General features: G+C 32.7%; 1 protein-coding gene across 2 annotated transcripts; it reads right to left on the bottom strand.

Annotated features, from left to right (window-relative positions):
• Positions 1-277: 277 nt before the first annotated feature.
• Positions 278-23,732, bottom strand: LOC126717321 (40S ribosomal protein S24-1). Of its 2 annotated transcripts, XM_050418913.1 has the most exons (5): positions 23,550-23,732; positions 22,539-22,580; positions 22,219-22,389; positions 20,651-20,737; positions 20,343-20,566 (listed from the first exon to the last, which is right to left on the bottom strand). In XM_050418913.1, the coding sequence occupies exons 1-5, from the start codon at positions 23,619-23,621 to the stop codon at positions 20,528-20,530; spliced, it is 411 nt and encodes a 136-aa protein (XP_050274870.1). In that variant the 5' UTR covers positions 23,622-23,732; the 3' UTR covers positions 20,343-20,527. The 2 variants fall into 2 exon arrangements, with proteins under 2 accessions (XP_050274871.1, XP_050274870.1); XM_050418914.1 differs by lacking the exons at positions 20,343-20,566; positions 20,651-20,737 and adding an exon at positions 278-672.
• Positions 23,733-25,159: the final 1,427 nt, after the last annotated feature.

The raw sequence follows: 25,159 nt of genomic DNA on the forward strand, positions 1-25,159 counted from the left end.
ATGTGAATGCTCCAAGAATGCCTTTTGCTTGTCCAATCGAACACTTTAGTAACTCCCCCACTTTAGTATTCTGGAAAAAGAACTTCCACCCAACACATATAATAGCCCAAGATTGAGTTGAGATTGTGTACTAGACAGGTAGACAACACAATTTCAATCTTATAAGAAAACCCAGAAGCATCATTTTATAAGCCCACCCCGCATGGTCCTTAAATTCTACAACTAATTATCAGTGGCCTTATTCGCAGCTCATTGATGGAACATTTCTGGAAATGTGTTGCCAAAAATTTCAAAATCATCCTCTGCATAATACTCAAAATCTGATAGTATAACAAAACATCAGAAAACACCAAAACCGATGCTAACAACAAAAGATTTCATTTTGAGAAAACCTAACAAGAAAATAGAGCTATTAAATAAAGTCCATTGCTGCAAATCAGGTCTATAAGAATCACGAAAAACTCATTTCTTCTTTGCCTTGGCAGCATCTGAAGACTTTGTCTGCAACACAAATGGAAGAAACAAATACGTAAGAAGTGGATTACCATCAAGAAAGCACCAAACAAATTTAAGAAATCAGCTTACCTTCTTTACTCCACGGATCTTCTTGGCCCTGTTCTTCCTTTCCTTCATCTGCTTCCTTGACTTCTCTACCTTAGTATCAAGTCCATTCTGCCATGGAAAAATAATAAAAAATCAGTGCATATACACAGAAAAATCAACTATAAACACATGAAGAATTCTAAGTTGAAACATTATTTCAAGCTTAACTTACTATCAAAACAAGGATGTGCAATTATGACAGTATATTCAAAGAGGACAAGATAACAAAGTAAGGAACAAAGCAATGCAACCAACAATAGAAAAATGACATATGTCCCTATCAAGTGCAATGTACATGATTTACTAAACCACACCTAAGTGACCCTATACAATCAAGATTGACTAGCCAGCTAATATTAACTTCAAGATTGACTAGTCAGACCACCAAATATCTAAACAACATTGCCCAATAGACATAAATAATAAACACATTTTCATCTGACATACAACGATAATGGCTATTGTCCCCTCTTTAGCACTTATTGTTCATAAAACACCATAAATAAAGTGATAAACAAATTACACAAGTCAATGTAATTTGTTTATCACTTTATGATGTCGAAGAAACTCAAGACTTTGCTGCAGCCTGCTAGGTTTCCACTGTGAGCATTGGTTCCATAAATCCAGTAGCTTTGGGCAAGAGTATAAGGCATGGACCACATCCTCCTGTTGGACCTTACAGCAGTCACAAGTAGCGTCGTCAATGACCCTTCGCTTAACCAGATTTGTCTTCGTTGGGAGAGAGTCTCGACATGCTCGCCACACTAAATTTTTTACTTTTGCAAGAACATTCATTTTCCAGATTGCTTGCCACAAGTAGTGATCCAGCAAGTCCTCCCTCCACCTACAATTTTCTTGGTTAATAAACATACTTACTTTGGAATTTTCTGCGCCAATCCAACATGGGGATAAGATTTTGGTTTAATTTGTTCCTGGTAGCCAATTATTCCCCCACACCTGGACAGATTCTCCATCTCCAATTCGCCACATCGCCCCCCTTCCTTATCACCTCCCTACCTTTGATGATGCTCTTCCAAGCATAAGATGCCGAGCTTGGGTTTTTTGCTTCCATAACCAAATTGTTTGGAAAATATTTAGCTTTAAAAACTCTATAAAATAAAGAGTCTCCATATATTGTACCATGACTTGTTTAAAAACAATTTTCGAATCAATTATCACTCCTTCCAGGGCCGGCTCTATGGTGGAGCAAAAAATGCAACCGCCTAAGGCCCTAAGTAAAAAAAAGGCCCCTAAATTTTAACCAATACAATAATCAATAAATAAAATAAATTTTTTTATTAGATGAAAAAAAAAATAAAAAAATAGAGAAAAATGCAACGTCGCCCACAATATTTTTCACAACACTTGTACAACTAATGCTAAGTTGCAAGTTATTACAGCCTATTGTTGATGGCAAAAAAATAATTATAATGATATTTTCAAATAAAAAACAAAAAACAGTTTAAAATCTAGGATTTGTTGTAAAAAATATTGTGAATGTTTCACTTCTAAAAAAAAAAAGAATAATAATAAGAGTTTAATTAGCAAACTTTTACTAGTTTTCATCTAAATCTACCATTAACACCACTGTTTTACTTACCACTATCAATCTACCACATCAACAAGTATGAAAATTTTTGTCAATTTTTTTTTCTTAAAAATTCCAAAAAAAAAAAAAATCTATGTAGTTCATGTTAATTAGTAGTAATTTTGCATCTAAATAAGATGATCAATTTTCGCCTTAGGCCCCCAAATACATCAAGCCGCCCCTGACTCCTTCCAAAATCTTTAAAATGGGTAATTTGATCTAATATTTTATAATTATTGGATGATCACTTCTTAGATGTTCACGTGAAACTAATTGAATTGTGACCGAGTGTCCTTGACTTTTTCGAAAATCAAATATTTACATAACAATTATTATGAAACCTAGTACACGAGAAAAAGAAATAATATTTTTCTTTGTGATTAATTGATTAATTATATATTTCCTTCTAAAAAAATTGATTATATATTTCAAGTTTCAACATATCAAAAGTCAAAACAATAAAAGATCGGTTCAAATTACATATATATATATATATATATATATATATATATATATGAGGGAAAAAAGAATAAAAGAATGAAATTGTCCATCTCCTTTTTTGGATTCCTTATGACAGTCTTCTCCAACTATTTTTAGAGATATTTAAACTCCCCAGCATTTCTCAAAAAATTTATCAAAAACATGCCTCTTTACACTTCTGAAAATAACAAACTACAACCCTTGGTTCTTGGAAAATGAAAATAAAATAATTAAATAAAATAATTAACTGGATTCAAAATTTAAGTCAATTTTTAAGTAAATTTCCCCTTTCTTTTATATTCTTCAAAAACCAAAAGAAAATTCTTCAACTCTAGGATTAAAGAGCAAATGAAGGATCACACAAAAAGGTTTAATTCAAAACAAAAATAAATCAATTAGAACAATAATGCAAAACTATTATTAAAGAATGATTTCCAAATTGAAAATTTTTCTCTTTGTCACGTACAAGCCAATTGATTACAAAAAAATTTCACATACAAACTTTTCTCTTTACTTTCAACAAAAAATTTCAGAATTCAATCCTTCCTCCAAGCATACAACAACAAAGAGAAGCCCCCATTACTCCCACATGACCTAGTGGATGAAGAACATGATGAACTCCTCCCACCATCACTACTCTCCTCAGCCCATTGCATGCAGTACACTTGAGCATGACGGTGACGGTGACAACCATATCGTCGATGGCGTCGAACCGGAACTTGATGAAACCGATAAGCTCTTCCTCATTAATCTGTTCTCTGGACCTGCCATTTCTGGCCACACCCCACCATCACCAACTTGAAACACAAACACACCATGCCCAATGCCATTAATTAGTACCACTATTATTGTTATTACTGTTACTAGTACTAATATTATTGACCCAATTAAACACGTCCCAAAAAAATTCCACTTCAATGCCACCCACGTAAATTTTCTCATTCCCTCTAAATTTCCATGCTAACCTTTTTACTACAAGCCTAATTTCACCATCTACTTTTACTTTGAGCACTCCCCCACTGCACTCAATTCCAATCTCATGTTTGGTTCCCAAGAACTGCGCCCGGGATACATAATTCCTGCGTCCAAACACGTGGTCCCGCCTAGACAACAGAGTTGGCTCACAGAGCTGGCGAGTCATGGCCAACCCGGATCGCCAATTCAACTCGTCATGAAGATCACCAAGGAAAAACTCAAGCTTGGTATTGCAAGAGATGGCAACGTAGAATCCCGAGTCAGGCTCGGCCGAGTTGCGAGTGAACTCAGCCCGAGTGAAGTCCCAGTAAAGCTTGATTCTTTGGTAGTGGTGGTGGGTTAAGTAGATGGACTTGGGAGCCTGGGCGAGATTTGAAGAATGAGAAAGTTGATGGGTTGAGAGAGATGGTGATGGAGAAAGAGTCAGTGGCGTAAATGGTGAGGGAGTGAGAGAAGGGGGTTTTGGACCAAGTGAGTGTGAGATATGTTGGTGAGTTGGAGAGATGAGTTTGGTACATGCAAGTTATGAGGTTTTGAGGGAATTGATGATTAGAGGTGTTGTTGTGGCTTGAGACTGTGTTGGGTTGGCCGAAACATGCTGGAATCATGGTGTGTTTCATTAGACTTTGCGTTTGTTCTCGAAACATTCAACTAGTCTTTAGAGAGAGAGAGAGACAGAGTTGGTTCTTGGCTTAGTGACTTGAGGAGATAGTTTGGGTTTTGAATTACTTCAGAGTGAGAGAGAGATTTGTGTGGGTTTGCAGTTTGCTTCGTTTCAATTTTGGGGGGGTACATTACCTCTCTATTTGGATTTTTTTTAAAGCTTATTTGCATAAAGCAGGTAAAATTACAAATAAAAATTGTTTTTTTATTCTGAGTTCCGCTCTATGTTTAATTAATAATTATAACTTGTTACATATTTTTTATTTTCCTTATAAAATAATCAAATGTTAAAATGGAACAAAATCAAATATATATATATATATATATGACATATTCCAATTTTTAGAATATAAAATAGAATATGGGGCAAAAAATTCTATTCGTAAAATTACAATTACATGTAAAAAGATAAAATTTTAAAAAATTATACACAAATAAAACTAAAAAATTCCTAATACAAATGTACATTAGCTTTATTTATTTTTAGGTTTTTTGGGAGGAGTTTTGACATTCTTTCACATCTGTTGATATGTACACTTGTACAAACATTGTCCATATAACGTCACACACAATATCCACGTTTTAAATGTGAAGTGAGTAATGTGTATAGAAGATATAAAAGATATGTAATAAAGATGTGTACAAGTGTTCATAAAAAAAAAAGGATGTGTACAAGTTAATGTCCTTTTGGGCTTTGAAGGGATAGTTGCAAAAGGGTATAAGGTTTTGAAAAGTACATATGATTTTTGTTGTACTTAAGAAGTAAGAACCTCGTCCCACTCCCAGGACTCCTTCTCTCTCTCTGTTTCTGTCTCTCTCTCTCTCTCCCCCCAAACTACATAAATTAATGTTACAATTCGTGGACCAGTTTTTATTGTCTTCCTTTTCACACTCTCTCTTTATCCCTTTTTTTCTCTCAACACTTTTCTTGAATACCTATTTTCTTAAATCCTTCATTTCCCTCTCATTCTTCTTAGTTCCAATCATGGAGGAGGCCAATGGTAAGTTTCTATACAACTATTTTTCTTTGTTTTAATTTATTCCTCCTCTTGTTCTACTTGTAAAAACATGAACTTTCTTAACTTTGCAGTCTATATTGGTTGTCATTCTCTCTCTTGAATTATAATCTAGAGTTTTGTTTTATGGGAGTTGCCATGTGGATCCATTATCATCAACATGTATGTATCATGTATATTGGTTGTCATTCTCTCTCTTGAATTATAATCTAGAGTTTTGTTTTATTGGAGTTGCCATGTGGATCCATTATCATCAACATGATGTATAACATGTATGTATCATGCATAAATCCATTACCATCAACATGATGTATAACATGTATGTATCATGTATGCATGCATGATACATACATGTTATACATCATTATTGAAATTTGAAATGGGTGAGTTTATGATATTTGGAGTAAGGGAACACAATTTCTATGATACTCCTATTATGGATGGTGCTACCATGAGATGGATGTAAAATTATGCAAATTGCTTCTGGTTTGAGAACAAATGACTTTGTTGGTAGTGAGAGATATGAATATGCCAATCAAGGGATTCCTTGAGTCCTCATAGTCTGTTTTAGGAAATTGCACACAACCACTGTTGTATGTCTTTGTGAACTTTTCTTCCTCATGTTCCACCTAGCTATTGTTTTCTCCTCCTATGGTAGTTCAAGGATAATTTTGGCTTGTGTGTGTTTCTATTTATATATTTTGGCTTGTGTTGTCACTTACAGTCTTTTGCCCTCTTTCTGTTCATAGTGCTGGAAGCTAAAGACGGAACAATTTCTGTGGCTTCTGCATTTTCTAGACATTAAGAAGGTAATTTCAAAGTTGTCTCTTATCTCATCTCCTCCCACCCCTGAAATGAAGATTTAAGAGTTAGCGTATACACAGCTGATCATATACTTTTTGGTGATCAAGTCAGTTGGTCTAGTTACTCTTTTTTTTTTCCTTGAATTATACATGACATCATACCATATTATAGTTTTACTTTTAGTCTTCATTATCACAAACTGACTCTATATGGAGACGTTGTTTTCTAATCCTTTTTGAGTCCATTTTTACCATTCATCAGCTGGTAATCATCTTTAAAGAGCTGTTTTTTCCTTGATCAGTGTATTTGTGGAAAAATGTTTTTATAAAAGAATTATATATTCATGACTAGTAATTTCATCAGCCTCATATGTAGTCTACCAACTGAATGGTTACATTTAGTCTGTCTATTTCAATCAATAGAGTAATGATTTGCAAACTATATACACCTAGTCTTGTGACATTATCATGGTGTCCTTTCCTTGTAATTGTCCAACCAGTTGTACAGGATAGAGATCACAAGTTTTTAACCAAAGCGGTTGAAGAAGCATATAAAGGGGTTGACTGTGAAGATGGAGGCCCATTTGGTGCAGTTGTTGTTCATAATGATGAGGTAGTTGTAAGTTGCCACAACATGGTTTTGAGAAACACTGACCCGACTGCACATGCAGAGGTTACTGCAATAAGAGAGGTTAGACTAGAAATTATTCTGTTGGCTTGTGTGGGTTATTTGATTACTTGGAGTATGGTAGTGTCAGTTTTCTAGAAGTTTTTCAGTTGAAGTTTTATGTTTATATCGAAGGAAAAGATGCTATTGATAATCATATGAATTTTAAAAGCTTATTTAAAAATCTTCAGTTGATGGATGAAGTTGAAAATATCCTAGAAAAGAGCGGTACTTGGTATTAGTCAACATATCCTTACCGTAATACCTTGTTTGTCTGTCTGTCTATCTCTCACACTCTCTCTCTCTCTCACACAAAAATGTGTGTTGCTATAATTGTTTAGAAGCATTTATTGGTAGATCTTGCATTTGCATTGTGCTTCAAATTGATTCTCATTTGATGATGTTGATGAAATGATGGTTTAGACTTGTAACAAAAGAAAAAAGAAGGGTATAGTGACTATAGTCATATTGTTAGTAATAAGTAGTTTGTATTGCTTTGTTTCAAGTTTACATATAAATAATCTTGTTTATATTAAAAATGCTTAATCATTAACATTTAGTTCGATCATTGTCACTCAGTCTCTCTCTCTTGATGTATAAATTCTGAGATTTTTGGAATTGTGAAATAATATACAGTTGTAAACTTGTAATTCTCAAATGCATGGACTTGTGGGAGTAAATTATTGTATATACTAAATAGGAAAAGACAATCTTCGAAAATGTGTGGTCTCATATCACCAGTGAATTAGGTCCAGCCCTTAGCATGTTAGCATCTTCTTTGAGCACCTATATACTGGAGCTTTCCCAAAATTAACCTTCATCAAACAAAGGTTAATTTTAAGGAAAATACGGTGTAAATTTGGGGAAAAAATGTAACTCATAGACATATAATGCACGATTAGAAGAAATGCTGAGTGTGTGTAATGCATCTCAGCCAAACAAAGTCTCGTATATATATTATGCCTTGACATTTTCAAACATTGCAGAGAAAATACTCAACCAAAATGAAATACGTTCTGGTTACTATCTTCTTCCTCTCACCCGCATTCTCAGTTTCAAAGGGTATGGATGATGAGAGAGAGTCTCCCACCTATTTCACTCTTGCCATGCATTGGCCGATCTCTCTATGCAATGCCGGACAATCGTGCTCCAAGAAGTTCAATCGTTATCTTCTAAGTTCATTCACAATCCATGGGCTTTGGCCGCACAATGCAAATGGAGAAATACTAAATTATTGTCATACAACTGAAGCATTAACTAATAGCAAGGTATATTTATAGTTACTAAGTACTTTAATTTTTTCTTTTTTCTTTTGATAGGAACTAAGTACTTTAATTAACTAAATTAATTATTCGTTCATTGATACTTTAATTAACTAGATTAATTTTATGTGTTCACTGATTTAAGAATGAACTGATTACTAAGTACTTTAATTAACTAAATTAATTTTGTGTGTTCACTGATTACTAAGTACTTTAACTAACTATATTAATTTTGATTACTAAATACTTTAATTAACTAAATCAATTTTGTGTGTTCACTGATTATAATATTGTTTTTGTAGGTCAATATTATAAAGAATGAACTACATTCGAAATGGCCTGGTTTCTATCAGACTTCTAGACAAGGAGTTTTGGACAACTCAATGGGAAAAGCATTGAAGTGGCAGCAGAAAAAGTGTTGAGGATTATTTTCGATTTACCTTGCATTTAGCTTCTCTAGTCCAACAATCTCTAAGAGTTGCCACTCAATTAGCATTAAGTATGAATTTATTTTTTGAAAACATGACATTTTACTATGTTTTGCAATTTAGGTTTGAAGTTCTGTTGGTTGTTAATTACTTTCTTTCTGGGATGACATACGGCTATCACCAACCAAACATGGCAATGGAAATTAAGTTAATCCAATGCCATATTTTCAGGCTATAAATGCTAATAAACAATTATGGGAGTCTAATGTCTACAGTATATGATTGTAAACACATAACTAAATTGAATTTTATTGTTATTGGAAATGTAATACTTTTCGTATTTCATTAGTCAATGCAACTATATTTGAATTTAATTGAAAAATCTAATGTATGAGCCTAGATTTTATCCTAGTAATCATAATATATTTGTTGAAATCATTGAAAGTGCTTGCACACGTGCAGTCATGCTATATCATATTAGTATCTTGTTCAAATTAGTATGATATATAGTATTAGGTGGTTGAAATTCTGTCGTATATTAGTATTTTGTTTATTACTTTTTCCTGGATTGTTGTTGTTTATGTTAATCATTAGATACTTATTAACAGTTTGGTTAGATTCACTACAACAAAAAATGTTTATTACAACAAAAAAAATCGTTGCAATAACATCAAAGTCATTGCAATAGTTTATGCCAAGTGTTGTAATAAAATTTGAGGTAATAAGTTTGTACTACAAAAAAATTTTGTTGCAATAAACCTTAAATATTTTAATGAAAATTTTGATGTAATAATATATTTGCAATTGCAATAAACAATTTATTACTTTGAATATCTTGTAGCAATAGGCTATTATTTCATGAAATTTATTACAATAGATTGTAAAGAATTGACAAAAATAATTTGGATTCAAATTATTACAACGGTATATTTATTGTAATAGTTAAATTTTTCATAATTTTTTCTTACAATAGATTATAAAATAATTGGAATTAGATCATTGTAATAATATATTGATTGCAGTTTCATGTTTGTCATTGCAATAGATTGTAAAATAATTGATATTTTAGTTATTGCAATGTTAAATTTGTTGCAATAAGCCATCTCTTTGAAATTTCGATCTATTATAATCTATCGCAAAATATATAATTGGTATCAAGTTATTACAATGGTTTCTTCAATTTAAGTTATTAAAAAAAATTGATTTTTTCAATTTAAGTTATTGTAAAAAAATTTCTAAATTCAATTTAGTATTAAAATCTCTATTGCAACTGAAAATTATAAATTATTACAACTAATTATTATTAATGTAATAATTTACTATTTTTAAGTTACTATTGTAACGAATTTTAATTTTTAGATGTGATATTATGTCTAATACCACTATACTAATTTTGTTGTATTAACACTTGATGTAATAGACTTATTTTGGTGTAATGGTTGATTCTGTCTTAGGCCATTTCGTTTGCTCTTAACTTAATGGAACTAATCACTCAACGAGACAGAAAGTGAATATAATAATATAATATCAATAAGTCTTTGTGGATATGGCACAGATCTAAATGGGAACAAAAACTATGCATGACTAAGAACATTTTGTTATATGAAAACTTTTCTCTATGGTATTAAACACAGTAGTTGAATACTGGGAATTCGTGTCTATTTATATGTGTGCACACAGGAGTTTATTATACTGAAGGTAATATGTGGTGCTAATCTTCCAGCTATGTCTGAAATTCCTTAAATGAGCAATTCCTTTCTATTTCCATAATAAATAAAAAAGTGTGTCTACCTTTAAAGATATTTGGATCTTAAGAATTTGGTTTGGAATGATGTGGGTTGGAATTATGGGTTAAGTTTTGGGAAAATTTGGATGTATAATGTGTTAGAATCCTGTGGTGATTTGGGTGTTTGTTTGAATTGTTGTTTGTCAAATTGTCAGTGGTGCTATGAATTCACTTAAGTTCTCTAACATGGTAACAATTGATGCTAAAGGAAGAGTTGGGGGCCTGTGTATAATGCTTAAGTTCACTTGTAATTTACATTTTTAAATCTCTCCTTGTTTTGTTTTATTTTATTTTCTTTATGGCTGAAAGTTCTTTTTTTTTGGTTTTATCTTGGAAGGTTTGGGGTTTGGATTTTCTGTGGTTAGGTTTTCCTAAATTACTAATGGCAATTTTGGTTTCCTTCTGTATAGGTGATCGTAGTGGTTGCAATGGACACCTAAGGGATGTTTTATACCATAAATTCAATGCCGAATTTCAACAAAATGTGCAGTTGAAATGTAACTTTAGACAAGGTGCACCTCAACTATTTGAGATTCACATTTGCTTCGACACCGTTGGAATTCCTATACATTGTAGAGAACAATTTGATAGCTGTGGTGGTAAAACTAGGTTTCCGAGAATTTATTTTCTAGATGCAAATACACTCCCTATCAAGTGCGTTTTCTTTTTTATGAAATTTCTTTCTCTTTTTGTGAGTTTAAAATTTCATTTTTACTTTGGAATTAATTTTCTCATTTTGTTTTTCTTTTTGTTGTGCAGTTATATTAGCCGTGGTGAATTGTAAGATGTAGTCATGACTCAAATCAAAGATGCTGATGAGTGATTATGATGCTTATTTTTGGGTAATTATATGTTAATGTCACAGTGATGTAAGTGAACCCTTTATTCATCCTTAATTGACTTAAATGTGTTACTATAACTTTTGACAATTACAACATGGAAAATATATAGCTGATTATGTGTATGTGCTTACTAATATTATCTACCAGTGTATGTGCATGAAAAAAAAATTATCATTATTTTTCAAACTAGATAACTGATTTACAATGAGATCGACTAACCTAGCATTTGTTTCAATTACCCAAACAAATCTTTCATCTGGAGGCAATTCAGAATATATTCCATAATACTGGATTATATGTGAAGCCAGAGGATGAGTAGGGTGGACATAATGCAAATCAAGCATCACGCTATTCTGAAACTTTTCTTAAATCCTACATATAACAGATTGACATTGAGTTCAATTTAGCATTCAAAACATATAAATAATATGCGACAGCATCTAGGTTTGTGCTGTTAATGATCCCATAGATGATAGCTATCTTCCGTGCTTGAAATTACAGTTGGAGCAGAGTAAGGTTCTAAACTGACAATGCTGGAAAAACCAGAGTCAGCACATAAAGGGGTTTGGAGTGTTCAGTAATAAGCGGTACCCAAACACACCCTCACGGTCCTTTTTGGTTAAATGTTTGTGGGTCAATGGTGATAGATGCATACTCTAGTTGGCAAGTGCTTTTTTGTACAGATTTGGTTAAATATTTGTGGGTCAAAAAGGTGAAGGTGGGAGGCGTAGTTTCCTGACGTGGGACAAAACTGTGAGGGTCACACCTGAACCCAAAGCAGCCTTCTAGGGGAGCTCACCCCTCCACAAAAATAATTAAAATAATTGATGAAAACTCTTTTTTTTTTTTTTTTTTTTTTACAAGACATAAAATCTGCATGCACAACCCACCAAAAAAAAGAAAAAAGAAAAAGAAAAAACCCTCTAATCCTAGTATTTAGTTTAATATATTATTATGCTTATCTTGAAATACCTATGCAACTAATTAATATTCTTTTCCCACTAGTAAGCCCTCCACTCTAGAGGAAATACTTCTATAGTTCTATACCTAATCCTCACACGAGCAAGTGGTAGAGAGAGAGACATCGGTGCATGAAATAATGACCCACTTAGTTAGCATGATGACTTGGGTATGCACAAGTCATGACAAGAATAGGGACTGAGTTTCACAAAAAAGGGAGGGGTTTTTGACCAGTGGTCAGTGCCATTGGACGCGTTGGATATGCAACATGTGTCCAGTCTTGGACACGTGTCGCGTATCCAACGCGTCCAATGGCCACTGGCCACTGGATAGAAGCTGCGTCCACAAAAAAAAAAAAAAAAAAAAAAAAAAAAAGAATAGGGACAGAGAGAGATGTCGATGCTTTTGTAACTTGTAAGTTAGGTTATCTACTATTTTGTCCACTGGGAACTAATATTTACTATTACATTTCGTTTTAATTTTATTTATTTATTTCTTATAAGCCAAATCCAATTATACAAGAGTATTGCAGTTTAAGCAGCTGTCATTTTTTTTTTTTTATATTTTCAACAAAAACATTTAAGATTAAAATTATTTTATCCTCAAGCAACAAATTATAGAAAAAAAATTATATAAAAGGATATATGCCTATATATAGTATAATAGGAATATGTAAGGCACCTCTCATGCAATAGGTGTGATAGGAATGTGTAAGGAATTTACAAGATTTCCTAGATTTATGAGAGGCAAAAATAGAGAAAATATGCACACACACACAAAAAAAAAAAAAAAAAAAAAATCACATATGACAATATTTACGTGATTCGGCAATTTATCTACGTTCACAGGATTACAATAATTTTACCATTTTCAAGAAAAAATACAAGGTGCGGCAATATAATTTTTCTTTCTCAAAACAACACACCAAAATTCTAATAAGAAACAACGGTATTTATATCTCACGCAGAGGATTCACAATGGACTAAGAAACGGATCAAAAAAATTTCTTCGAGCTTAGCCCAAGCCTCCACTCTATAGATTAAACCTCAAAAAATCTTTCATTCAAAACCGTAACACCTTTATGTCAAGTCATAATTTGGATTAAACACATACTAGACTCCACGTAGCCAAACAGAATGTTACTATGATCATTACGGGATATGTTTTTCCAACTATGCATATATTTTATCCATAAAAAATTAAGATAATATGACGTGTACCACCTACTCTTTTTCTGCTTCTCTTGGCTAAAGGACAACTTATTCTACATTATTTTTTGAAATGACTAATGATTAACCAATATAATCAGCTTTCGTAATGTATGGGACTTTTTTATTTTGTTGTGTGAAACACAAGTAGCACCTTTCCTTTATTATATATGTATGGCCTATGGTGTGTATGGGCGGCTCACCTTGATTATTATTTTTTTTTTTTTTTTTTTTTGGCTGACACTATGAATTGTATATGATCTTTATAGGAGGAGATAGAACCAAAATGTGAATCGATGATGAACTATCTTAAAGTTAAACAGAATGTTATTAGGGTCATTACAGGATATGTTTTTCCAACTATGCATATATTTTAGGCGAAAAACACATTTTCGTCCCTATATTTTCATGCGATTCCTACTTTGGTCCCTAAGTTTTTTTTTTACCGCTTTTAGTCCCTATTTAGAAAAACGTCTTCTGTTTTAGTCCTTTCCGTCAGTGCCGTTAGGGCACTGACCTACGTGGCAAACGGAATTATTAAAATAATAATAATAAATTTTATTTTGTCATTAAAAAATGCCAAGTTAGCATTTAAATTTTAAAAAATAATTTATTAATTTTAATTAAATAAAAAAATAAAAAACAGAAATAAAAATAAAAAATCATATTAATTGAGATTGAAGTATGTCTTGAGCAAGAACAACAAGAACACAAACTCAAATCTAAGAACACAAAATTAAAATCTAAAAATCACAAACCCAATAAATAAGAACATCAAATTAAACCTGAACAAGGAATTAAACATGAAAACAAACACAAAACACAAACCCAAAACCTCACAAACCACTCCGTCTAACCTAAACACACAAAAAGAAATTCAAAACCTCACAGACCACTCTGTCTAACCTGAACACACAAAAACAAATTCAAAACCTCAAATTGCGGCCCAATTAGCTCTAACCAAAACTAATTCCCTCAAAACTGAGATCGATTTTGGTATCTCTCTATTGACTGAAACTTTTTCTCTCTAAGGTTTTTGGATCTTGGTTTGATCTGGGTTAGAGATAGTGAGAGGCTGAGATGGTTTAATCCGGGTTAGAGAGAGATGCTGAGATCAGTTGCTGGCGGCGGCGCAATGCAAGACCAGTGATGGCCATGGCTGATGGCGGCGCAATGCAAGACTAGAGAGATGCTGAGATCGGTTCTGTCTCTTTGATCTAAATGAAGAGATTCGGTCTCTCCCTCATGAGCACCGCTGCCAAGACAGCCACCACGACCACAAAGCCAAACCCAATGACATCTCCGTCTCTCCCTCTCTTCGATCTACACGATTGGAATGGGTTTTTGCTATTTGGTTTTCATTTGGGTTTGCTATGTTGGGTTTGTAAATTTGGTTGAAGGTGTGTAAGTTCTTTGTGTTTGTTGAAGGTCTTTGTGATTTGAATCTTTGAAAGTCTTTGTGTTTGTAATGAGAATGTGAAAGAATCGACTGAGTAATTGTTGAATGTCTTTGTGTTTTGTAAATCTGTGGGCATGTTGTTGTGTTTTGTAAATCTGAGTGATTCTATGGGTTTGGTTGCTAAGGAAATGTAAGAAAAGAGAAAAAAAAAATTGATTCTTTAATTTTCTGGGCAAGGTTGGATGATTGACCGCAAAGAACACATGTTCTTCAAAAAAAATTGTGTTCTTAGATCTGAGTTTGTGTTCTTATTGTTCTTGCTCAAGACACACTTCAATCTCAATTAATGTGATTTTTTATTGTTATTTCTGTTTTTTATTTTTTTATTTAATTAAAATTAATAAATTATTTTTTAAAATTTAAATGCTAACTTGTCATTTTTTAATGACAAAATAAAATTTTTTATTATTATTTTAATAATTTCGTTTGCCACGTAGGTCAGTGCCCTAACGACACTGATGGAAAGGACTAAAACAGAAAGCGTTTTTCTAAATAGGGACTAAAAGCGGTAAAAAAAAAAACTTAGGAACCAAAGTGGGAATCGCGTGAAAATGTAAGGACGAAAATGTGCTTTTCGCCTATATTTTATCCATAAAAAATTAAGATAATATGACGTGTACCACCTATTCTTTTTCTGCTTCTCTTGGCTAAAGGACAACTTATTCTACTTTATTTTTTGTAATGACTTATGATTAACCAATATTATCAGCTTTCGTAATGTATGGGACTTTTTTATTTTGTTGTGTGAAACACAAGTAGCACCTTTCCTTTATTATATATGTATGTCCTATGGTGTGTATGGGCGGCTCACCTTGATTAATTTTTGTTTTTTGTTATTTTTGGCTGACCACTATGAATTGTATATGATCTTTATAGGAGGAGGCAGAACCAAAATGTGAATTTATGATGAACTATCTTAAAGTTACGCTTTCACACCTAGAAAGATCATACATCATACATGTAAATTTCAAAAAGACTTGTTTGGTAAGAGATTTCTAATAACGTTGTTTAAGTGTTGCATGTGGAAATACGTGTAGGTGAAAAAATATTATAAAAATACGTGTTGTGTTGTGTTATTTAAACAACAAAAACTGTTGTTTAAACAACATTACCAAACATACCATTATCTTCCAATCCACCCTGTAGGTTGGGGCCCTACTTCTCGGCCTAGAGTTAATTCCCATTCAGTGTCTTTATCAAGACTTGGAATCTTGACCTCCTGTTTGGTGAGAGTCAAAATGTTTCATTCAATTCACATGGAATAATATTGGCATAGATTTCAAAGGATTGAGAGAGGGCTATGCTACATTGCTACTGCAACAAAAAAACATAATTTAGCCATGAATTTATAAACATAAAAATTATTCTTCCAAAAAAAAAAAAAAAAAAGGTGAAGGCAACAATTGGCTCTTGTTTGGCTTCATGCTCAATTAGGTCACCCTTTTTAGGAAACCACACTTTCATTGCTTCACATTAGGGAAAAAGGAAGGAATAATGCTAAGGATATAAACTTTTTTTTTTCTAATTTTCTCAAAATTATGGTAATTAAGTTCTGCAACACTTTCTCAAAAAAAAAAAAGTTCTGCAACAAATTTACTCAGCAATTGTGAATTTAAACAAAGAAAAAATTGTTAAAAGGTCAATGTCACTAGAATTATTGTTCAAGCAATTAATGCTAAGCTCCAGCATTTGAATATAGGGATAGAAAAATATGTTTAAGATTTAAGGTCCACTTTAGGCTCTTTCCTAGTGCCTTCGGGAATGGTTTACTTTACGGTTTACATTAAACCTATAAAACGCCACCACTTCAAACTCTGTTTAATATGACCCGGTCAAATCCAGGAAAAAAGGCAAAAGCCTGTCAAGTGTCTAAAAATTTTTGGGTGCAAGCTATAGCGGATTTGGATTTCATAGGGTTAGAATTTTTTTTTTTTTTAATCATTATTTTTTGTTTGACAAATTCAGAGATGACAGAGAAGTCGAGAAGTGCATACATATTTTTTTGAGAAGTATAGTTTAACAGCCAGTTGATAAAAAATAGCGGACTTGGATTTGGATTTTATGGGGTTATACATATATATATATATATATATATATATTTAAAAACGAGGTTATAAAAAAATAAAAATAAAAATAAAAAACATATTTAAAAACGAAAGACCACTTGAGAAATTTTGGTTTTGACAGGCAGTTGATAATATATGCAGAGTCTTGCTTTATTTCTTTGACGAAATGATCTGCTTCATACCCAAAAATAGAGGTTTTCTAGTGAAGCACATGGAGCAAAAAGTGAAATACCAATGGTACCGACCAATTTGTATGCACATATATATATCCAGAGTCCAAAACTGAAAACTCGTCAAACCGACCAAAGTTAGAACCATTAGCCCCACAAGCAATGCCAACTAAGAGGACTACAAGCCCCACTGTGACATTATTGTAAGATTCATTAGGGAAAATTTCAGCCTAATTTTCTTGTCGTAAGAGCTAAGCACTAGCCTTCTTTTCCACCAAAATGCACGGAAATGGCAGTGGTTAATTACTCGATCAAGTAATCAAACTAGATGGTCCGTTTGGCAAGTTTTGCCATCAAAAGTCTTGTGTCATCGAATAAGAAAACTCGGATTTGAATCCCGTCTACACCAAAAATTCATTAGCATCTTGACTTGATAGTAAAGATCAATCATCATAGAGTAGATATCATAAATTGAAATTCTATTGTATTTATCAAAAAAAATTATAAAGTTTTTTTCAAGAATTTTGTAACTCAATGACATTGCTTAGAATTTTTAATAAAGACATCAAACTTGAATGATTATGATTATTATTAACTCGCTCTCTCTCTTTTTTTCCTGTTAAATCCATAATTACTATGGGAAGGGGTTTTGAGCAAAATATTATTTCTATAATAAGTTAGAACAAGGCATTAAAAAACTTTGATGCTAAAAAATGAATTCCAGTGTTGGTCTAAAGCTCTCTAGCAAGATTACAAATGTGTAGCAATTCCTTGTTGGTAAAGGCTTGCAAAAGATTTTGCAAAGTAGATTCCCTGCTTTTTCTCCGAAGTTTCATCCCTATCTTCCTCTGACATTATTTAACACTTCGCTATTTGACTAAAAAAAAATTAAAAAGAAACGATCCCCTTCATGCAGATCTCATCTTAAAAGCAAACAAACAGTGATAATGAGCTGAACTGAATGTACTGTACTGCTTTCCAATCCATCTTTAGAGAAACTTTCAAAGCCAAGTGAATTGATTCCATTTTTCTTGTTTTCCACATGTACCAAACAATAGATTTTGCCAATCCTAAAGTGGAACCCACTAAGGTTTCAGACTTCAGAGTGTCCAAACCGTTGTCACCCTAAATTTCAAAGTAAATGGTTGGGATTTGGTACCCAATTGGGGCTACAAATAACAATTTGAAATTGATAGGACATGATTCCATGCTGTTTCTCATAGCCCAATCAATTGATTTGGAAAAAATTTGGAATTCACTTTTTCTTTTTTTTCTTAGGAATATTTTAGGATAACTTAGCATCATTCTTCATAAGATTTTCCATTTTTACACTCTTCTCTCCTTTAATTTAGAATAAGAAACGTACCGATTCTCAAAAAAAAAAAAAAAAATAAGACACATACCTCCTCTAAAATGAAAATTATTGACACTAAACTTCTTTGGATGACTGAAAAAGACTTTTGAAAAAAAAAATGAATTTCCTATTTTACCCTCTACTTAAATTATCATCCATACCTCCTCAAATAGCAAGTTTGAGATTTGTTTTCAAGCTTTTTTTTTCTTTGTTAAGGTCTTATTTCGATCATCTAAGGGAGGTCAATGTAAATAATTTGCATTTTAAGGGAGGTGTGTGTCGTACTCATATTCCAAAATATAGAGTGGGTGAGTGTAATCACAAAAAGCTTTAAAGAAAATTACTGCAATTTTCCTAATTATTTTGCTTATTTCTTTCCCAATTTTAAGTTGCTTTCATATATTTTTTTCTCAAATAAATAGAATCATTAAATATTAACATACACAACAAAACCATGTTAAAAACCTAATCACAATATAATAATCAAATTTAAGGTATATATAAATATACACCTCCTCTAGCCACCACTCTTCACACAACCTTAGTATGCTTCAACTTACGTATGATCCCACCCCCAACATCTCAATCCCACCTCACCACACTTTTCTTTATATGCTCCCTCTCACCACAAATAAATTCCTTAATTCTACATTTGAACAAATTGACCAAACTATCATTTTGGGATAAAGAATAAAAACCAATATAATATGCCATAATCACCAAATAGATTTTGATTATTCTTAACTTTCTATAAGACTATAACGATTGATTATTATTTATTACCACAAAAGAAGAGGGGAGAGTGATGGTTGATAGGTTTGCATACTAAATAAGGATGAAAGAGAGTGATTATTTAACATTTTCTTCCAAACATGTTTGTTAATTGTATTTGTTAAAAATTCTTGTCTTCGGATAAAGAACTTAACAAATGGTAAGAACAACTATCATAAAACGAATGTCATAAGTTTAAATCATCTCTTAACTAAAAATTATAATAATAATGGGAATCCATTTTTTTTATTATAAAAGAAATTAGAATTTCAAAGAAAAAATTATTGCTGACTCATCAGTAAAAGAATAATGAATTATTGCTAGATTTTTGTTCCAATTTCATGAATAGAGAGAGGATAGTACATTGAAGTTGGGGAGGTTGCACTTAGGGACGTTGTGTCCATTTTTACTTTTTAAATATGGATTTTTTCTTAATCATATAGGACATATAATTGGATTGCCTTCAAATGCAGCACAATCTATTAGTATTTTATTTAAACGTAACTTTTTCTTTTTTTTTTTTTTTTGAGAAAAACGTAACTATTTTATTAGAGGCAACAGACCGGGTTTTTTTTGGGTTATTATAAACCGGGGTTTTACTCTCACAATAAACATATAATAGAAACATCATAGATAGAAAATGGAAATGCATACTTAACAATCTCATTACAAGACAAACCACCTAGCCGCATCTTTTCAAATGTAACAAAGCAAGCTGACTAATCTCTAACCAAGAAGGAACAAGGACACGCTATTAAGTTAACTACCAAAAATAAGAGCTTTCACATCAACGTAATCATTGACCTCAACTACGGCATTCTCTATTGTTTTTAGCACGTTAACTAAATGACATTTTGGCTAATTAATTGATAATTCGATGCTTACTGTTTTTCTTGTGTTCATATGCTATATTTTAAATAAGCCATGTGAATGCTCCTAGAATGCCTTCTGCTTGTCCAATCCAACACAACCATCTCGGCCGCATTGACCTCAGAACTGATAGATAGCTAAAGTAACTCCCCCACTATAGTATTCTGGAAAAAGAACTTCCACCCAACACATATAATAGCCCAAGATTGAGTTGAAATTGTGTATTAGACAGGTAGACAACACAATTAGAATCTAATAAGAAAACCCAGAAGCATCATTTTATAAGCCCACCCCGCATGGTCCTTAAATTCTACAACTAATTATCATTGGCCTTATTCACAGCTCATTGATGGAACATTTCTGGAAATGTGTTGCCAAAAATTTCAAAATCATCCTCTGCATAATACTCAAAATCTGATAGTATAACAAAACATCAGAAAACACCAAAACCGATGCTAACAACAAAAGATTTCATTTTGAGAAAACCTAACAAGAAAATAGAGCTATTAAATAAAGTCCATTGCTGCAAATCAGGTCTATAAGAATCACGAAAAACTCATTTCTTCTTTGCCTTGGCAGCATCTGAAGCCTTTGTCTGCAACACAAATGGAAGAAACAAATACGTAAGAAGTGGATTACCATCAAGAAAGCACCAAACAAATTTAAGAAATCAGCTTACCTTCTTTACTCCACGGATCTTCTTGGCCCTGTTCTTCCTTTCCTTCATCTGCTTCCTTGACTTCTCTACCTTAGTATCAAGTCCATTCTGCCATGGAAAAATAATAAAAAATCAGTGCATATACACAGAAAAATCAACTGTAAACACATGAAAAATTCTAAGTTGAAACATTATTTCAAGCTTAACTTACTATCAAAACAAGGATGTGCAATTATGACAGTATATTCAAAGAGGGCAAAATAACAAAGCAAGGAACAAAGCAATGCAACCAACAATAGGAAGATGACATGTGTCCCTATCAAGTGCAATGTACATGACTTACTAAACCACACCTAAGTGACCATATAAAATCATTTTAAGTGAGTCATGTGCACTGTACATGACAAGAACACATGCCATCTTTCTATTGTTGGTTGTAGCCTAAGGCTCCAAGTTTGTAGCTAGACCTAGAGATTTAAGCTAAACTTAAGAAGTTGTTTAAGGTCAAGTAAAATAAAAGACAAGCACTACCAATTGTATAAAAACATTAACAAAACGTAGTGAAGGCTAGCCAGCTAATATTAACATCAAGATTGACTAGTCAGACCACCAAATATCTAAACAACAACATTGCCAAATAGAGATAAATAACAAACACATTTTCATATGACATACAACAATAATGGCTATTGTCCCCTCTTTAGCACTTATTGTTCATAAAACACCATAAATAAAGTGATAAACAAATTACATAAGTCAATGTAACTTCAACAGCAGAACCATTGAACCACGAATTTTAACAATTTTTTAAGGATTATCTCAAGTCCATTCCACATTGTTACTATCACAGATCTGAATGATGGGATATAAACAGAGGAAACACTTTAATAAATAGAGCCAGATAGAAAACAGTATGGTGTTACACAGAATTGACAGAGGAAAGAGGGGGGGGGGGGGGGGATGAGGAAGGAGAGTTGTGGCAAATTTTGGAAACTTGCAACAGAACTCGCATGTTTAGAATAAATTTACGAGGTCTCTAAGCAAGATGCCTATTAGCTACAGAGAATAACAGCATAAATTAAGCATAACACCAAAAAATGTTAGTGTTTTTTTTCTTGTTTTCTTCCTTGTAAATTTTTGGATTGCTTTGTGCTCTTTTTGCATAAAGTATCTATTTCAATATAATTCTTTCTTGCTTATAAAACAAATATTTCCAGAACAAAAATGTTATGGTAGAAACAAACAAGGAACAAGAATAAAAAAGATAGATCGAACTGCAAACTACAATCACCCAACAACCCATGGTGCAACCTAAAAGTCTAAAGCAACATTAATAGAACAACAGATATATCTTTAATAAACAGCAACACCTTTATCAACTAAATGGGCATTGATCCCACAATGTCAATCTTCATCCTCCATCCTATTCTTACAAGGAGAGGATACACTCGAGACAGAACTCATCCCCCCCCCCCCTCCTTTTTTTTTGAGGGGTGGGGTGACGACTTAATAAATCAAACCAAAACAGGTTGATATTAATCAATAAATTAGAATTACAAATTAAGTGAAAGGAGGCCATATAAAATTACCCTAATGAGCCTGTACTTGGGTTCGTATTTTTTGGCATTCTCAACAGAGTCATAAATCAAACCAAAACCGGTTGATTTTCCACCTCCAAAGTGAGTCCGGAACTTGAAAACGAAGATTGCATTTGTGTCTTTCACTTCATACATCTTTGACAGCTTCTCCTTCAGCTCAGCCTTTATATTACAGAAAATGAAAACCCCAATTCAATTAATGATGCCATTTAGTTGCTCAACAGTATATTAGAAGTTCAACAGTCTGGAACATTTCTTTTCTTTTTCTTTTTTGTATATGTATAAACATCTGTCATAGAATTTAGATTTACCTTGGAAACATTGGGTCTTCCTGGATGAAGAACATCAATGACCTGCAACAAAAGAGCATCAAGATAAACAGGGCTTTCAAGTCAAAAAAATCATAATCTCTTATTGTTGGAAATAAATTACATCCAACATTTAGTGTCAGGAAAAAATGAAGGAAGACCTAACCTGGTTGTGTTTGTGAATATACAAATGGTAAGAATCAGAACCTTTTTTTCCAGGATGACAATAAACAACATTTAATCCAACTCTAAATCACATAAATGACTACTTTTTGTACACAGTCAATCTTAATTCACAATTAATTTAAACACATTGCTAACTAGAAATAATTTACTCCTATAAATTGAGGATAACAACCTACCTCCTTTTCCATAACCTTAACAACTTATCTTCTTTTCCATAAGATCACACACCAAGGATTCAATATCTAAGTCCCACTAAAACTTCTCAGGTTGAACCTTTAAATAGTAGCTGAAACAACACAAACCCCATTTTGACCTGATTGGTCACCTAGGAAATGAGGGAAAACAAGCACCATCAGAAGCTTATCCCTTACACTTACACTTCCCAGTTCCTATTAAGCTCCCAAATAAGTCAGCAATAATTAATTTGGGCGCCAATCGAATGCAATAACCGGCTCATATTTCCATTCCTTAATGCTTAGAGATTATCATACTAATTGAGATCCAACATTTCTACAATCTGTTTTGTTATATCTAATCTCGCAACAAGAACCCAAATGAAAAAAAAAAATACATAGAAAAACAGACTAACAACACAAACCCATTAGTCCCTGTTTGCATACCAAGAAAAATAACACAATAAAACAACATAAAATCACATAAAACACAAAACCCCACCAACCCATCAGATCCAAAGTCGTTCTTTTTCATCGATATGAAAAGGGTTGTTCCTAAAAGATCTAAAATTTTGTTTGGTAACCGAGAATTCGAAGGGAAAACGCTATACAAAAGTGAAAATGGGAAAATTTTCAAAAAGAAAATAAAACTCACGAATTGTTTTCTGGAGAGAAGCCTGTTGGTCATGAACTTCCTGGTACGGATAGTCACTGCCTTTTCCGCCATGTTTGCTTGTTTGAAGATTGGTTTGCAAAGCACAGGGGCGCGACTAAGGCCACAAACACACACAGAATCTCACACACTCGCGCAGGCAATAGAGGCAGCTGAGAGACAAATATTAGGGTTTTATATATAGAGCTAGGGTTTCCAAATGATGCTCTCAAATGGGACTGCGTGGGTTGGGTTTTTTGGGCTGGGCTGGGCCGGAGAAGAAAAAACTAAACTTCTTTTAAATTGGACTATATGGGCCATTTGGGAGTTGAGAGTTGGGACCATACAAATTTCTGGCAGGCCTCATTTTTTTTTTTTTTTTAAAGACTTTTTGGTGTGGAATATATGACTTGTAAAGAACTAATGAGTTGGTTCCTCAAAAAAAAAAAAAAACAAAAAAAAAAAAAAGAACTAATGAGTTATGATTTCAATTTTTTTTATGTATTTATTTTTAAATATGCCCCTTTAATCCATTGATTTTTTTTTAGTACCAAGGAGTAGATAGATATTAAATGCAAACCATTTTTATATTACTAAGTTTAGTTCTAGCAAGGTATCCACCATAGGTAATAGGTTATCAAATAGAACTTATCGTTGTCTGAGTCGTTAAACTACAAGGCTTCTATCCATATCTCACTCTGATTTAAATGGATTTTGCTTTTCCCTCAATGGGTGGTGGTGACCTTTTTTCGATTATCTATTTGACCAATCCAACTTTGACTACAACATCTCATCTTCCCTCATTTGCGTGTGAAATTGATTCAATAGATTTACTGGACCTTCTCCAATTCCACTTTTCTCACCACCATATCCTCAACATAAAAGCCATTGCTACCATATCTATAAGACTATAACATAAAAACCATTACCACTAGTCTAGAGGGATGGGAGGGTACACCTACACATGGCAAGAAGCAATCTTCTAAAAGACTCATAGGTGCTAGGGTTAGAGAAGCCATATTACGCAATGTGGTTTTTCTTTTGGAAACAGATGGGTGTGATAACATGATTTGGACGAAGATAGATGGAAAAACTACATTAGAAAAATATTGGGCCCAATTGGTAGTGTTGTTTAAGTGTGTTTTTGGATTCCACTGAAGCTATGTTTTTGTTCCTTTCTTTTTTTTTTTTTTTTTTGGTTTTCACGCGTTTTGGAGTAATGCGGTTACTGTTCATGCATTGTTCATTGAACAGTAACTGTAAATGTTGACTTTGCACAGTGAATAGTATATACGTGCACTGTTCACGGACCCACAAATTACACTTTTCAGCAACTTTTTCATTAAAAATTGGTCACACGGAATTATTCACACATTTAAAAATTATTTTGCTACAGTGTTTTCAGTTTTCAGTTTCAGCAAAATAAGTTTTATCCAAACAGACCCTAAGTATTAATATTCAAAATGATGTGAAAATTTATAGTTTGAAAATTGTTGTGAAAATACATATTTAAATTATTTATAATACAAAAAAAAAATTGTGTTTGATACCATATTTCAAATAACAAATTTTATAATGTGAAAAAAATGATGAATGTACAATAAAAGAATACT

Source organism: Quercus robur, chromosome 3, assembly GCF_932294415.1.
Source record: "Quercus robur chromosome 3, dhQueRobu3.1, whole genome shotgun sequence".
Taxonomy (NCBI): Eukaryota; Viridiplantae; Streptophyta; class Magnoliopsida; order Fagales; family Fagaceae; genus Quercus; species Quercus robur.

What these genes read in the sequence shown, in the direction of transcription:
- LOC126717321 (XM_050418913.1), bottom strand. Translation starts at nt 23,621, where the DNA reads ATGGCGGAAAAGGCAGTGACTATCCGTACCAGGAAGTTCATGACCAAC. An exon ending in CCAAGTACAGGCTCATTAGG is followed by an intron (nt 20,738 to 22,218) that starts GTAATTTTATAT and finishes TTTCCATGGCAG; the next exon opens with AATGGACTTGATACTAAGGT. An exon ending in AGATCCGTGGAGTAAAGAAG is followed by an intron (nt 20,567 to 20,650) that starts GTAAGCTGATTT and finishes TTTGTGTTGCAG; the next exon opens with ACAAAGGCTTCAGATGCTGC.